This window comes from Akanthomyces muscarius, chromosome 2 (assembly GCF_028009165.1).
Source record: "Akanthomyces muscarius strain Ve6 chromosome 2, whole genome shotgun sequence".
NCBI lineage: Eukaryota > Fungi > Ascomycota > Sordariomycetes > Hypocreales > Cordycipitaceae > Akanthomyces > Akanthomyces muscarius.
In genome coordinates this window covers 2,097,597-2,113,026 of record NC_079242.1, presented here as the reverse complement: position 1 = coordinate 2,113,026, position 15,430 = coordinate 2,097,597, and the positions used below count along the sequence as shown (strand labels likewise).

The window sequence follows — 15,430 nt, the reverse complement described above, 5'->3', positions numbered from 1 at the left end:
GCTTTGCTTTTTAGACTGATTTTAGTGCCATAGTAATTTATGACACTTTAATTTTAACTAGTTGCTCATAGCCAAGTGCATAAAAGTGTTCCTCGTTTCTCTTTCTATTTCGTCTTAAACTTCATCGCATGTTCTATTATTCAGCTCGAATTTTCTCATCTCTTCGCCATCCCTCATGCTCCAGACGAAGCCGTGCTCTAGTCTATGACTTCCGCGGTCGCACTCTCACCATGAGTTCCGGCTTCTCCCATAACGTATGCATTTTCGAGGCTTTGTGCCAGTCGAGGTCCTTGTCTACCAGTTCCAGGTCGTATTTATAAATCATCTTGGCCATGATTGTCTGCAGTTCCATCCAGCCAAGGCTAAACATTCACCACGCCGTTAGTAGGGGGAGGCTACCTGGCTCAGAAGAGATTGTCGACTCACGTTCTGCCCATGCACGATCTAGATCCAAGTGAAAACGGCTGACTCGCTTCTGTCTGATCGGCGCAGTCTTTGCGCAGCCATCGACTTGGATCGAAGCGCCATGGATCCTTAAAGTTGGCCGAAGACATGGATGCCGCAAATGGGCTTGTGGAAACAATTGTCTTTTCCGCAGAATTTCCCAAGTCAGCATTCGACTCTCCGAGCTCAGATTTATCTACTTACCCCGGCAGGCAAAAAATGACCGTCAACGGTGGCGCCTCCTTCGGGAACAACCCGCGGCAGAGCAAAGGGTAGCGGCGGGTACATTCGCATTGCTTCCTGAGCTACAGCCTTCAAGTACTTGAGAGAGCCCGCAGTCGCCGCATCGATGCTTTCGTAGCTTGAAAATGCTCCCCTGACCTCTTGCTTCAGATCCAACATGATGTCGGGATTTTTCAGCAGGTAATACGTCATACAAGCGAGTGTGGTGGCTGTCGTCTCGCTTCCCGCAATCACAAAATCTGACGAATGAGCAGCGATGGCAACATCTGGGATGCTGGCCGTATCTCTAGCCTCAATGATCTTGGACAAGAAGTCTGGTCGATCGGATTGGTTCGACAAACGACTGGATAAAGGGAGACATGAGTCAACGCCGAGGCATCTCTCGGCTGCTCATTAGCTTTGAGGGGAGGGAAGACTGACGTTTGAACGAGATCCATCGTATACTTTTGGTGCAATCGGTTTTCTTGGAGCAGCTTGTCAATCATGCGAGAGAATACTTTCTGAAAAACAGCTGCCAGCGCAGGGAAACGTCGGAAGCAATCTGCAAGCGCACCAAGCCGCAGACTTTTGGTGACGATAGCGACCCAAAAGTGCTGCTTGCCAGTCTTGACGCCCCCAAAGTCCTGGCCAAACGCCAGACTACCAATAATGTCAAAAGTGGTCAGGTTGAACCACATGGTCATGTCCGTGCCGCTGTCGGCCTTGCCTGCTTCGCCGAGTTTCTCGATAAACGTGTCAGTGCAGTCCGCGACTAAGGGCTCCTGGGATTTAAGCGTGCGGTCGGAAAAGGCACTGGACAAGTATTTTCTCATTTCGGCGTGGTTCTTGGGATCGCGCTCGCTAACTATGGACAGCGACTCGGAGGCGAAATTGCCGCCGTCGTAGAACTCGCTCTTGATGAAAGGGCCGACGCCCTTTCGCGGGCCGTAGATGTCGCGCCATGAGCTTGCCGTGTTGAAGCTCACCTCATTGGGAGCAACGCGGACAACGGGTCCTGTGAGAAACGGTTAGCTGCGCCGCTGCACGTAGTCGTCGCTACATGGGTATGTAGCCTCACCGTACTTCTCATGTATTTGGAGCTGGCGATATGGCTGTCGTCCGCTCATGAAGTTCCAAGAATAAAGTGCCTATCGTTACATTCAGTTTAGTCACGAAATGTAACAGCGTATTTGAATGCCAGTTCTAGTCCATGAGTTGCACTTACATTGCTAAACGATGCGGAAAAAGGCCCTCGAATGTTGCGTAGTGGATGAGTGAAATAGGCTGCTAGCTTGTAGAGCAGCCAGGCGACCCAGACCTGTGCATGTTGTTAGTACTGCCAACATTGTTTTACACATGCATAGAAGCCCTTACCAGGCCAAAGATTGCCCACTGCATCGCGACTTAAGGCAAATCTGCCGATTAGAAGCTGTTTGTGTGAGGCACCTAGCTGTGCTGGACAGGCAATGACAAGAACTGGCTACGAAGCAGCCTCAAATGGATGTCGAGACCAAGACGGAGATGACCAAGGGTTATGGCTAAAACGAAAGCGGAGAAGAGCAGCCTGGGGCATTTTGCAGACCCTTGACCCCAAATTGCCTGACGTGGCGCTGCGACACGTTTTTCCGACCGTGGTAGATCTGGGATGGTCCGAATCGATGGACTCGGCTTACACGGCCGGAAATTTCCAGATTCGGAAACTCCAGCATCTTCAACGAAGGTCTCGAGAATTGCTGAGCCCCACGTGATTTGTCAAGTCGTTGCTGGAAAACAGCTTTGAAATGAACTTATAGAGCTATGCAAGGGTATCTTTGACAAGCAGGAATTCTCAACTCTGGCTCATGCTATCTATCTTCTTTCCTTTCTAACCTGCCGAACCGTCGATTCGACTTACAAGTCTACTCTCGGCTGAATCCCACCGCATTCCTTTCCTGCATCTTGTCGAACTCTACACTCTCTTCTTTTATTCCTTTTATTTTTTTTTTTTTTTGTTTGGCGCAATCCCCAGCCAAATGTGTGAAGTCGAGGTTTCCGTCGTAGAAACGACGCGTCTCGGCCCCAAAGGCATCGCAGAAGCGGCCGTTCCGCTGTCTCTTCTCGACAGCTCGACGGCCGATTTCGCCCCCGGTAGCGCCATCTGGCTCTATGATCGACCAAACGTGCCTGGCGCCAGCAAGTGCAGCTTGCTCGACTACCACATGCGCAACTCGCTGGCCGCCGTCCTAGAGCACTACCCTCAATGGTGCGGGCACTTGAAGATTGTCAAGAGCATCGACGGGACTGTGCCGGCGGAGGCGCAGGGCTTCCCGGCCCATGCTAAGCGCTTTGGCCGCGTCTACGCTCATTACGGGACACACAATGATCCCGGCACCGAGTTTGTTTGGGCCAAGTGCTCTGCGACCCTCGACTCCATGTATCCCAAGAACCGCGCGGCGGAGCAGCCGGCCTGGAACTGTCACTCCTTGCCTTTTCAAAAGTTCATGTCTGCTGTGCCCTTGGCCAATGTTCTTCTACCGAGCCACACGCACGAGGGCGAAGCCGATGAGCTGCCTCCAGCGCTGGCCATCCAGATCACACAGTTTCAGTGCGGAGGCTTTGCAATTGCGCTGAAGAGCTCGCATCCGTTGGCCGATGCGGCCGGTTTCATGTCCCTCCTCCTCGACTGGACCAATGTGAGCAGGGAAATGCTGGCGGGAAGACCTGTGCCTGCTCTGTCTCCGCAGTTTGAGCCGTCACTACTAGACGACCACGCCGCGGGAGACATCAACGCCAGCCAGCCCGACAAAGAGCTCGTCGCCAAGGCGGAGAGCCTGCCCATGCACCGATATGACTGGTGGGTCTCTGCGCCTACGTGCCCGTGGCCATTCCACGTTCCAGCCCCATACTCTGACCAGGACCTCGAACCGGTCGGCAAGGTCATGCCTTGGGCGGATTGGAACTTGGCTGCCCCCGTGTCCAACTACGTTATCCATCTTACACGCGACCAGGTCGATGACCTCTTCGAGCAGGCCAAAGCCGGCGCAACACAGAAACTCAGCCGACACGATGCTGTGCTGGCCCATATTTGGTCCTGCATCATACGTGCACGCAATCTGAAGAGTGACGATGGCCCCGTTCACTGCGACCTGGTCTACGGCGTACGTCCTTCGTTTCAGTTGAGTGAGAGGTTCTTGGGCTCTCCCATCATCATGATGAACATTGAGTTGCCGGGCTCCCAAGTCGCGGAGCCTTCGAAACTCTCCAATGTCGCCCTGCAGGTTCGCAACACCCTGCGCCAGGTCGTGGAGCCCGCCAACATGGCTGCGCACCTGCACAGCGTGGCATTTGAAACATCACCGCAGCGGGTTTGGCAGGCCTTTCTGGGCAAGCGTCACATCCTGGTCACGACATGGGGCCGCGCGGGCATCTACGACCTGGACTTTGGTCTGGGCTCCCGCTGCGTGTTCGCCGAGGGTGTAGTCCCTGATATGGATGGCACTGTGCTCATCAAAGAAGCGCCGCCGGCTGATAACCAGCCTGGCCATGTGTCCTCGCCATACTGGACAGATAATGGTGTTGATATTTCTGTTCGAATCTGCACCGAAGACATGGAGCGTCTTCTTCAAGACCCGCTGCTGTTTCCCTCTGGTAATTCCCGATTTCAATCCCTCTCAGCAACGATGTCTTCTAAACTGTAGAATAGGGGTTACCGGACGGCAAGAGGCAAATTAATCGAGATGCTTGACTGGGAAGGCAATCACGAGACTTACTTTCATTACATTTCCATTCCTTTACTACCCATTATGTTATATAGCTGTCAAGCGATTTATAAGATGGTGCATCGCATGAGCGAGCAAACGCAATAGAAGGCATACTTTTAGATAAAAAATAAGTTAGCGTTATATGATAACATAGAATGTATCACTCTTGAAAAGACCTCGATCGAGCTTCAGGACGGTGAAGCAGGTGTAGCAAGGGCAGATTTGTGAGTGTACCGACACAGCTGTGAAGCCATTCGTGTTTTAACTAAAGGAAATCTACCAGAGTACATTTCATGGACACAATGTAGTTCGTGGTACTGCTGCTAGGCACTTCACAGCACCTTGTTGCGGTCGCATCTCGCTGGTAAAACAATATTTTTGATTCGAATAATCGTCTCTATGCCGAAAATTGGAGCTGGGAAAGATCTAACATATGAAGCGAAAACATAAGTCTACTTGCGTCTCCTAAACATTATTGTTGCATCGTGGTCGGGCAGGTTCTGCGTCTCAACCTGCAGGCTCTGCGGTCTTTCCGGCTTGCCTTCAGGAAACTTGAAATCGTAATTCATCAGCAAATAGACCATGATGGCCTTGATTTCAGCAGATGCAAAGAAACGACCAGGACAAGCGTGCCGGCCATAGCCGAAAGCCATGCTCGCCGAGTGCGACGCTGCATAGGCCACGGAAGGTGATGAGCGCTGCTTGTCCGACGCATCCTTGGCCGCTTCTTCCTTTTGCTTCTGTGCCTTGTCGTGCAAGTCATGGAATCGGAAACCCTTGAACTTTTCAGGCTCGGGGTACAAGGCAGGATCCATGGAAATGGCATGTGTGGGAATTCCGATCGTCGTGTTAGCAGGGATGACTAACCCGTCTGAGAGATGATAGTTTCTTGTCACGACCCTCTCGAAAGTGACTGAGGCACATTAGCTATCTGGGTTGCGAGAGAGAGAAAGAATATAGTGCGAATTAAACTTACTTAGAAGCAGCGGGTTAAATCTCTGACTCTCCTTCATGATGCTGTCCAGTTTCGTCAAGCCCTGAAATCCCTGCCTAGACAGAGTTCCGTCATCGCTCAAGTTGGCCATGATCTCCTGTCGCAGAGGTTCCTGGTACTCAGGTCTTGCGCAAAGATCATACAGAAGCTGACTCGGCGCCGCAGCACTCGTATGGATAGCTGCAAAGCTGACCTTGAGCAGAATGCTTGCGAGAAACGCGGGATCCTTCTCATCACCTTTGGCATCCTCGTCCATCCAATAAAGCAGGTCTGGCGCATCTTCGCCGCTGGCGCGTCGGCGCTCAATCAGCGGTATAGCCGCCTTCTCTGCTGCGACGTAATGCTTCTTGATATTCTGGATGGAAGCGATGCGGTTTGCGACCAGCGGCTTCAAAAACTCTGGATATTTCTTAATCTCCTGCGCGCCAATGAAGCCATCGATGGCAAATGCAATAGATGACTGAACCCATTCCTTGTTCTGGCTCAGTTCCTTGCCGCCAAACATACGGCTGGATACGCGAGCCACGATTTGAGTGATGCGATGGACAACATTGACTTCAGTCCACTCTGTAATTGGCCAATTAGCGCTGCAGCCCTCCACATGTATCGAAGTCGGCATCAATTGAAGCTTGCGATATTCTGCAGTATGTTGTCAGATAGCAGAGCACTTACCATCACATGCTGGAAACGCATCGTCAAAGGCATCGCGAATTTCATCCTGAATTTCATCCATGACCGTCCCTGCCGTCATCTCCTCTCTTAGTATGCATTCTCGTACGAAAATGCGGAATCATGGCACAGAGTAAACTTACACAGGTTGCGATTGAGCTGGCCGCGCACAACGCGGGGGTGGAGCGTTGATCGACTTCCCATAGTGGTATACTTTCCTTCAAACATCTTGGTCGCCATTAGTCTAGGGCGAAGACGAACTTTAGCATTGTCTCTTACCTCGATGAATGTGGCGACGAAGTCAACCTCGTTAACTGGCGCTGACTTGAGCTCATCTAGATATTTGACTGGCAGCATCAAGCGCTCTCCCAGCTTGGTAGGCACGTAGAATATGCCGCCTCTGGTCTGATAGATGGTTTTAGCAAGGGACAATACTCATGAAGAAAGCATGGCGCCGTAGCGGCAATACTTACATCCTCGTATCCTTCGCTAAGCATATTCATGCTGTCATTCACGAACCGAAGTCGGTTTTTCTTGATAGAAGCCTTGTCGGCACCACCAACAATGGGCACCCCCGGCACGTATCGTTGCCTCGCGCTTGTGAGGTGAGAGGAGAAGACGATGCTGAGGATAGCGATGAGAAAAACCGCCAGAACAATGTGAGAGCCTTTGACGTCATCTTTCAGTCGGCTTTGTGCCAGATATTGAACCCAATGATTCAGTAACTCCGAAGTAGACATGGTTGCGAGTCTTGTCGATTTGACAGTTCGAAAATGCTGAATAAAAATATGTCGCCCGAGGCGGTTGTTGGGGGCCCGCTATTCCGTAGCTGCCTGAAATGAAAGCAGTCAAGTCCAAGTCGAAGCTACTCGTTGGTCTCTAATGCTTCATCAATGTCGGGACTCAAGTCTCTGGGTTTCGGTGTCTGGAGTCCGACTTACACTAAGAACATCTCCACGCCGAGACGGACGCCGAGACGGACTTGCCCTAAAGAAGACAATGCCCGATTTAGGCCAGGTACGCCAGGCCAGTGCAACAAGGATAAACTGCTAACTATGACGATATTTCTGTCAGGACTAAGTTAATTCCCAGTTCTGGCGGCCCTGTTCGATGGATATCATTCAAGCCCTGTGGCCCTGCAGTCAATCCTCGCTTTACTCGTAGACCACGGTTCGTTCCAACGCTGCCTCTCAACCTGGCCCACTTAGATCACCAAAACGACAACATGGGAGACGCATTTGTGCCATTCAAGGTGGATGTTGCGACCGAGTCAACAAGACAGTTTAACACTCGCCAAATACACTCGGGCACACGTCCTGATCCAACAACGAAAGCAAGAGCTGTTCCTATATATGCAACTGCAGTGCGTGGGCGGATTTACTCGATTCCCAACACATTGGATTTGTGGCTAACTTGGAGAAAGTCATATGTATTTACGGATAGCGAGCACGCGAGAAAGGTCTGCAGCAATGAAGAAGCTGGATACGTGTATTCTAGGATTGCCAACGTAAGTGAAAATGCGAAGAGAGTTTCTGCGAATTTGATTGAGGCGCTCGATTTACTAATTTTATGCCTTCTTTACTTGTTTACCTCAGCCTACGGTAGAAGTTCTGGAAAAGAGAGTGGCTGCGCTGGAGGGAGGCTCAGCAGCCGTCGCGACCGCTTCGGGTCAATCTGCCATCTTTCAGACAGTCCTCTGTCTTACCCATTCCGGAGACAACATCGTGTCGTCAGTCAATTTGTATGGAGGCACATACAGCATGTTCAAGACATTATTGCCGCGCATGGGAATTTCTGTCCGCTGGGTGTCCGACGACAACGCGGAATCGTACCGAGCTCTTATCGACGAAAAAACGAAAATGGTCCTAGTTGAGACGGTCGGCAACCCGCGCATCAGTATTCCCGACCTACGCGCTATCGCGGAAATTGCTCATGAAAACTTGGTTCCCCTTGTTGTAAGTAACGCAGTCCACATTTTAGTTGCCTCATGGCTGCGACGCATACTCACCATTATATCTCACAGGTTGACAACACATTTGGTGCTGGAGGCTACTGGTGTCCTGTCATCGAGTACGGCGCCGACATTGCCGTGCATTCTGCTACCAAGTGGCTTGGCGGCCATGGTACAACGGTTGGAGGTGTCATCGTTGACTCTGGTCGCTTCGACTGGACCAAAGCGGCGTCAAAATTCCCGCATCTGAATAAGAAGAGCGACGGCCCACTAGACTTTTCCTACGCGAGCGCCTTTGGAAATATTGCATTTGCCGTAGCGCTTCGAATCGAAGTTGTCATGGAAGTCGGCTCCGTCATGAATCCATTCGCAGCCCAGCAGATTCTCCTGGGCATAGAGACGCTGAGTCTACGATGCGACCGGATCGCTTCGAATGCTTTGCAAGTCGCCAACTTTTTGTCCAATCATTCGAGAATCGAATGGATCTGTTATCCAGGTAGGTAACATTTCCTAGCATGCCACATGCTCCATTACTTACCTGTATCCAGGACTCGCGAGCGACAAGTATCACGAGTTAGCCAAGAAGTACTTACGCCGCGGCTTCGGTGGCGTGCTATCATTTGGCGTCCGAGGCGGTACAGCTGGGAGTAAGTATTTTGTTGATGCACTGAGGCTGGTATCAAACATGACAAAGTCAGTGAACTCCTTACCTTTTTTTAAGCACTTCACGGACATGTAGTGCTGACTTGTCCATACGAAGTGTGGGAGACTGCAAAACTATGGCAACCCATCCCTGGAGTTCTACACACGCTATTATGTCGGAGCAAGACCGAATCAACGCGGGAATATCAGAGGTTAGTTGCCGGGGCCATATAAAGAGATGAGTGCTTCTTTTGCTAATTTCGTCTTCGAAGGAGCTCATCCGTCTATCTGTCGGGACCGAGGATGTGCTGGACATTATTCAAGACTTGGACCAAGCGTTCGCTACGATCCCTGATAACATTGCAGGACAAACCGTGTCACAAAGTTAAGATTCATGTGGCAGCTTTTCAGAGCATGTTGAGTGTACGAAGAATCACGGTTGCTATAGCGCAGCATGGCATCTTGTATGACTTGTAGACAACAGACGTGTAACGAGCATCATCAGACAGAAGATTTGGTAAATTAATAACTTATGTCTATTATAGTCTATTCTTGATGAGCGTTCTATGCTATAGTGCCTTAATAATGCAAATCCGAAATGTCGAAAAGGTTGTCACTGCCCACTCAACATTATTACTAGCAGTGTACGTATCTGAGACTGCCGTTACCAGTTAAAGGGCTCTAACCCCCCCCCCCGCCCAAAAATCATCTTTGAAGAGTCGCAGACAAACTCTTCATTCTATGCACCAAGTTTCGTAATAAAGAAACATGCGCATTCCACTCGCGGTCTGCTGCGTTGCGTTTCAGTTTCGACACCAGAGCTGCCAGTCGGCGGAGCTGGAGAAGAACAAGCGCAGACATAACATTGAAGTGTTCTTCCCGTGTGTCAATGTGGTAGTGGCCGATGGTCAGGTTTGGCCGCGGCTGGGAGTGTAATCTCTGACGGCCTTGGCTACCATCATCCTGGCCTACGTGTGACCGGCCCCAGTTGCCAGGTGATGCTTGAGGATTGCTTCTTGACTGGTCCAGGCGATGTCCTGTGGACTCGGAAATATCTTCAAAGAAGAACTGCAGTTTTTCGTACACAACAACGACCAGCATGGACAAACCCGAGTCGTGTTGCAGGCAGCTGCACTCGAAGAGGGCAGCACACTCTGAGATGGCAGTCTTCAAAAAGTACAACTTCCTCTCTGTGCCTTGCCATTCATCAAGTTTTGGTGCAGAGATGGTCTCCTCGAGTAAGCGAAGAGCTATGCCGGTACAATCACAATTCTCTTCGTCGTATATCTGCTCAGAAGCCGAAGCCGACCGTGATAGACCGGAAGACACTGCGATGGGGGAGACCAGATCCATTGGGCTCCCAGGCACTTTCTTGCTTGCATTGGTAGGCTCGTATGACAAGGGATCAACGGTGAACGCGGATGCATTGGGCTGATATGACCCGTTGTATTCGATTCGGGGGGCTTGTGGTGTTTCTAAGGTAGACGCGAAAAATCAGTCAAGGAAGGATCGAGAAGGGGATGAATAAATAGAATACGAACCCGGAAGACAAGGCATAAGAACATCGTCAGAGAAATTGATGAGCTCTGGCATAAAGTCGACAGACAGAAAATCAGAATCTGAACAAGACGAGTAGGCACTCTCAGTCATGGCTGACTGTTTGGCGGCGTCTGCGCTCAGGTGTTGAGGTGCGAGGTTGACAGTGGCATGCTGGTCGCAAGAGTCGGCGACAGTTGCACGAATTGTGTTTCCAGGTACCATTGCCGTCGGCTGAAGTGCCGGACTTGCATTGACTGGGTCATCCCTGGGACTCTGTGTGCTTTCTGTATTTGGAGGGGGCGTCGACTGTTTTTGTGACTTCTTGCCGCGGTGTCGTGGAGGCTCATACACACAAAGCTCGCCCCGACTTTGGCATCGGCGACAACCACTCTTTTCTCGACTGCATCCTAGCTGATAGCGAGAGTTAGATGATCCATTTGGACGCTCCAACGGGTGTTTCCAGCTAGCAGCATACCTTTTTACTGCGACAAGTTGAGCATGCAATGCTTGAATAATACTCTCGTGGCCGGTTGAAAGAGCCACTTGTGTCAACGTGCTTGATACCGCCTTCCGCTCCCCGGCTGCATTTCAATGTCATGAACATGGCGTCGTTCCAGAATCTCAGTACGCTTCAAGATGCATCGTGGAAGACCTCGTGGCTTTCATGCAGAGGCAAGATACAAAAGGAAACGATGGCATGCGGCTCATTGCCCTGAGAGCTTTAGTGCTTACGGCAGAATCTCGACGTCGTTTCCTATCTAAAACCCAATTCTCCGTGCACAAGGGGTAGGGATACAAAAAAAAAATTAAAAATAGCGACCAAGCCACCATGCATCTCAGCGGCGATTGCGCTTGCCCTAGCAGGAAACCAAAGACGAAATGACGTATTTCACAAGCTACTGGCCACGATACCCTGACCTCTGCTGTCTTGAGACGATCTTTATTACACGCATCGAGTTGCGACTGGCTGGGTAACATCAGTTCCGCGTTTTACACACATGGACATCATCCGAGTCCCCAGCCCTGTAAAGCCCACTTGAATAGAAATGTTATTCATATTTTGTAAATGCCTCCACATTCGTCACATCTCTTGCAGCCGTTGTATGTAAGCTGCTTTTGTTTGTTAGAGCGTTCCAAAGTCATTATCCGCATGTCGATCCCTTCCTCAGCCAGTGGGATCATAGGCTACTAGAGCAGCTGTTTCCTGCCTGGCATTACAAGTATATCTCGCACCACCGACCCGGCATCTTGACTGTAAAAGGGGCAGTATGAATAGTCGGCCAAGCGGTCAAGCGGGCTTTTCTTCGGTGTGAACTCAGCTTCAACTAATTGTATACCTCTAGTATAGATGGTCTTCAGACCAAAGTTGCTCGAGTTGCACGATACTGTGACGCGATTAACTGCCGGGAAGCGTTGCCAATTGTTTCGAAGAAAACGAGCACTAGTCAGCTCATGTTTTCTTCCTATGTGCGCTCGGTTGCATGTGCTGCCTTCTTTCTCCTCCACTCCCACAAGCAGCCCGCATTATGGAGATTTGACCAGCGCTTGGCTTTTGCTTTAGTCTTCGAGTGGCAGCGAGGAGCGACGCTAGCATGGCGCGATCGCCCTTCACTACTGCTTTTGGATCGTCATGTCCCAGGGGTGTCGGCGTCTACTTGACCGATAGGCAGCAAGTAGCTAACTCAATTACTGTCTTCCGCAATCACGAGAAATCTGAACCTTTGCTTCTGAGGCCTCCGCTGGATTGGTGGATTCATCTTGCTTGAAGTCATCATCAGCGTCACTTTCGTAATCCTAACATTTGATCTAGCACGATTGTTTCCCGAAGCCCTAGCGTCATCCTCAACCGCCATGCAACCGCACCCCAGGAACCAACTCCTGTCAGGGCTGATAGAAGCCGGGTTGAAGCTAAAACTCAGCCATTTGACGGCGCTTGGCTGGACGAGCAATTTAGAGCGACACCGCGGGCCACCGACAATTTTACGCGGAGCGACAATGCATTACAACATAGAAGCTGAGCAAGGGCATTGAGCATTTGCAGAAAACGCCACATTTCTATGTAATAACCTCACACAAGTTTGTTTTGTTTCTCCGAGCCGCAATCAAGCGAACTGCCAGATTAAAGTCTAATTAGCCGAAAAAGGTGTCAGCGCTAACCAAGCTAATTCCCCTTCTAAAACCCCCGGCCGTGACCCCCACCGAACTAAATCGCCTTGACTAAGTGAGCCTTTACGATTCGCGGAAATCTGTCGCCGTCTGCTGCAGCCTTGTCAGACCCATATTGGTTGCTCCGAACCACTGTGGTCGCAGCGACGATAAAGGGCCTTCGAGCTCCGTGTACTGATCGCCCAGCGTGAGAATTGTCCTGCCATTCCACCGGGATTCCTGTTTTGACAGCTCCTCGCCGTCTTTGCCGTACAGCTCCACCAATCCATCCTGCTTGGCCACGGCCGAGTAGACCAAGGCAAGTCCGACAAACCTTGCCGAGCTGACTGGCAGACCAGCGGCCATGATAGGGGCAGCCAAGTGCTTCGGCAGAAGCGCGGTGATGGTCGCTGCCGGCGCGACTGAGTTGATGGTGATCCCTTCCAGTCGGACCGTCGATCGCAGAGCCCGCACAAGGCCAATGAGCTGCGGCGACTTTGCATTAGCCTATTGTCATTGACACTTGGTAAATGCATGCAAGAGCTGATACTCACCGCAAGCTTGGACGCGCTGTACACTGGCAAAGAGTGCTCCGGGGAGTATGCTGTCGCACTCGAAGTAATGACGATGCTCCCTGGGTATTTGCGACTTCTGAAACTGCTCAATGCCAGTTTTGTAAAGTTGAAAACACCGCGCAAGTTCACGCCAAGCACTCCGTAGGTCGGCTCCAGAAGCTCTCCCGTCTCCTGATCAAATGTGTCGGCAAAGTAATCAGTCTCCTCTGATACACCAGCATTTGCCACTGCAATGTGCACATCTCCTGCATGTTTGAATGATGCGAGAAGCTCTTCCCACTTCGAAATGTCGCACTTGCGGTACTCAATATTGTCATGTACAATAGTGTTTGGTGGGTTGATGTCAAGATTGAGGACGGACGCCCCCTTCTCGGCAAAGATGCCAGCGGCCTCGAGACCAATACCTGATGAGGCTCCAGTAATGATGACTTTCTTCCCTTCCAAGTCAGGAATATCACTTTCTTTAATATTCAACGAAGTCATGTTCTCTTAAAAAGTAACCCAGCTCGGTGCAGATAGATCATCCCGAAGAAAAATAAAAGAATTCCGAAAAGATCTCTGTACCTAGTGCTGCAGGCAGAACCCTATCTACTCTTGGCCCTTACTATACAAGCTTCTTATTCGATACTGTTGTGATGTCATTCCGCACGTAGGGTCCTCATGCTCGCGTTCGCCAAATCGGGAAAGGCCGATGGTACAGTGTCGCCCAGATATCATGCTGATAAGCCTCGGTATGTTCACACCTTAGTCGTTTGCAAGTTTAAAGAATCACTGAAACACAATAAGAAAAGTATCTACTCAGCTCAAAGCGCTTTTGATCAACTCTTCTTGCCACATTTACACCTTAACTCCATTGACGACTCTCTCTTTATCCATTCATTTTGGCAACATGGCCCCCTCCTTGACTTCTGTGGTCGAGCAACCCTACTTCACACATGCCTCGCATGTGAAGTCAAGTCTTCACACGGCCCAAGACCCAGCTGCTGCACGTTATGTGGCCAATGGGTGGGCTGACCTGCCAATCTCTGGCTGGTCAAGCAGTATTCACCCTTTGGAACCTGAAATTACGCGCGATGTCGATTCGTATTTTCTCCAACACTGGCCGTTCAAGACGGAGAAGGACCGCAAGAAGTTTGTCTTGGCTGGTTTCACGCGGGTGACTTGTCTATATTTTCCGCTTGCCGAGGATGACCGCATTGCCCTTGCATCCAAGCTCTTGACTATCTTGTTTCTCATTGACGGCATGTTCACCTCTCCGTACAGTACTCATGGGACGGAGAATACAATTTCTAACTTGTGATGGCATCAGACCTTCTGGAAGACATGTCATTCGAAGATGGCGCAGCCTACAACAGCCATCTCATGCCCATTGCTCGCGCAGAAGTGTTGCCGGACCGCAACATCCCAGTCGAGTGGATGTGGTATGATCTATGGCAAGACATGAGAGCCAAGGATAGCCAACTCGCAGATGAGATTTTGGAGCCGACATTTACCTTCATGAGGGCTCAAACAGACAAGTCCCGACTGACAGTGAAGGAACTGGGGCACTACTTGACCTATCGTGAGAAAGACGTTGGCAAGGCGTAAGTCAAGATTCCGTCACACCCTTTTTTGGGAAGAAAAAAAATGCTGACTGCTGTTGTGTATATAGGTTGCTTTGCGCTCTGATGAGATTCTCCATGAAGCTCCACCTCAGCAGCGAGGAGATTGCCTCCGTTGTGCCTGTCGAGCAAAACTGTGCAAAGCATCTTTCCGTGGTCAACGACATTCTTAGCTGGGATAAAGAATATATCCAGTTTCATGAAGGACATCCTGAAGGCTCTGCTATCTGCTCGGCGGTGCAGGTGCTCTCGACCGAAACTTGCCTGCCCTATGCGGCGTGTAAGCGCGTGCTCTGGATTCTCTGTCGCGAGTGGGAAAAGGAACACGACGCGCTGGTATCCAAGCGACTTTCGTCCACTGCAAACCCCGCCAGTAAGGATCTCAAGACATATATGAAGGGTCTGGAGTATCAGATGAGTGGGAATGAATATTGGAGCCTGACCACCCTTCGATACAATTCGCCCAACTAGCTATTTTGCCGTGGAAGTAATGTTGATAAGTCCAACGGTGGCCACAGCAGCTTTTCTTTGTCGATTAAATATTTTGCTAGTTAGAAATCCCCGTTGCATGATGTACGGATAGATAGCATTTTTAGAGACTTGATTACGCTCATCGATCTCTTTGCCCCTAAAAAGAATGAACTCTTGTTGATCGTGAAAACCTTGTACTCTACAGGGTAACTATGCTAACCAGGTCTAGGAGAATGCGCACGGCAAATAATCACTTTAGTCTTGGACAAACCGCTGTCCTGGTAGTTGCCCCCGATTTCCTTTGCACACTGTAATGCCTTCGATCACTCCGTAGAAATGTTCAATGCGCGCGTAAGCGGCCATGGAGTCCCGGCTGGATATTCCCGAATTAGGAAATTTCCAGCATTGCATATCGACTCGGTGGGCACCAGCCTAGA

The 15,430-nt window shown here is 50.5% G+C and overlaps 7 protein-coding genes across 7 annotated transcripts; 3 read left to right on the top strand and 4 right to left on the bottom strand.

Annotated features, from left to right (window-relative positions):
• Positions 1-202: 202 nt before the first annotated feature.
• Positions 203-2,064, bottom strand: LMH87_003801 (uncharacterized protein; the record flags this gene model as incomplete). Its single annotated transcript, XM_056194925.1, has 7 exons — positions 203-362; positions 427-587; positions 649-1,030; positions 1,108-1,681; positions 1,745-1,814; positions 1,892-1,984; positions 2,041-2,064. 7 exons carry the CDS (start codon positions 2,062-2,064, stop codon positions 203-205), a joined length of 1,464 nt encoding a protein of 487 aa, XP_056048604.1.
• Positions 2,065-2,678: 614 nt separating this feature from the next.
• On the top strand, positions 2,679-4,377 carry LMH87_003800 (uncharacterized protein; the record flags this gene model as incomplete). Its single annotated transcript, XM_056194924.1, has 2 exons — positions 2,679-4,293; positions 4,349-4,377. 2 exons carry the CDS (start codon positions 2,679-2,681, stop codon positions 4,375-4,377), a joined length of 1,644 nt encoding a protein of 547 aa, XP_056048603.1.
• A 481-nt stretch (positions 4,378-4,858) lies between these two features.
• Positions 4,859-6,809, bottom strand: LMH87_003799 (uncharacterized protein; the record flags this gene model as incomplete). The annotated part of the gene is made up of 6 exons (XM_056194923.1): positions 4,859-5,319; positions 5,383-5,967; positions 6,073-6,141; positions 6,213-6,297; positions 6,349-6,474; positions 6,543-6,809. 6 exons carry the CDS (start codon positions 6,807-6,809, stop codon positions 4,859-4,861), a joined length of 1,593 nt encoding a protein of 530 aa, XP_056048602.1.
• A 1,020-nt stretch (positions 6,810-7,829) lies between these two features.
• On the top strand, positions 7,830-9,051 carry LMH87_003798 (uncharacterized protein; the record flags this gene model as incomplete). The annotated part of the gene is made up of 5 exons (XM_056194921.1): positions 7,830-8,024; positions 8,093-8,516; positions 8,569-8,713; positions 8,781-8,874; positions 8,935-9,051. 5 exons carry the CDS (start codon positions 7,830-7,832, stop codon positions 9,049-9,051), a joined length of 975 nt encoding a protein of 324 aa, XP_056048601.1.
• Positions 9,052-9,367: 316 nt separating this feature from the next.
• LMH87_003797 (uncharacterized protein) lies at positions 9,368-10,805 on the bottom strand (the record flags this gene model as incomplete). Its single annotated transcript, XM_056194920.1, has 3 exons — positions 9,368-10,137; positions 10,204-10,612; positions 10,677-10,805. 3 exons carry the CDS (start codon positions 10,803-10,805, stop codon positions 9,368-9,370), a joined length of 1,308 nt encoding a protein of 435 aa, XP_056048600.1.
• Positions 10,806-12,430: 1,625 nt separating this feature from the next.
• Positions 12,431-13,404, bottom strand: LMH87_003796 (uncharacterized protein; the record flags this gene model as incomplete). Its single annotated transcript, XM_056194919.1, has 2 exons — positions 12,431-12,832; positions 12,901-13,404. The coding sequence occupies 2 exons, from the start codon at positions 13,402-13,404 to the stop codon at positions 12,431-12,433; spliced, it is 906 nt and encodes a 301-aa protein (XP_056048599.1).
• Positions 13,405-13,810: 406 nt separating this feature from the next.
• On the top strand, positions 13,811-14,993 carry LMH87_003795 (uncharacterized protein; the record flags this gene model as incomplete). Its single annotated transcript, XM_056194918.1, has 3 exons — positions 13,811-14,183; positions 14,231-14,504; positions 14,573-14,993. 3 exons carry the CDS (start codon positions 13,811-13,813, stop codon positions 14,991-14,993), a joined length of 1,068 nt encoding a protein of 355 aa, XP_056048598.1.
• Positions 14,994-15,430: the final 437 nt, after the last annotated feature.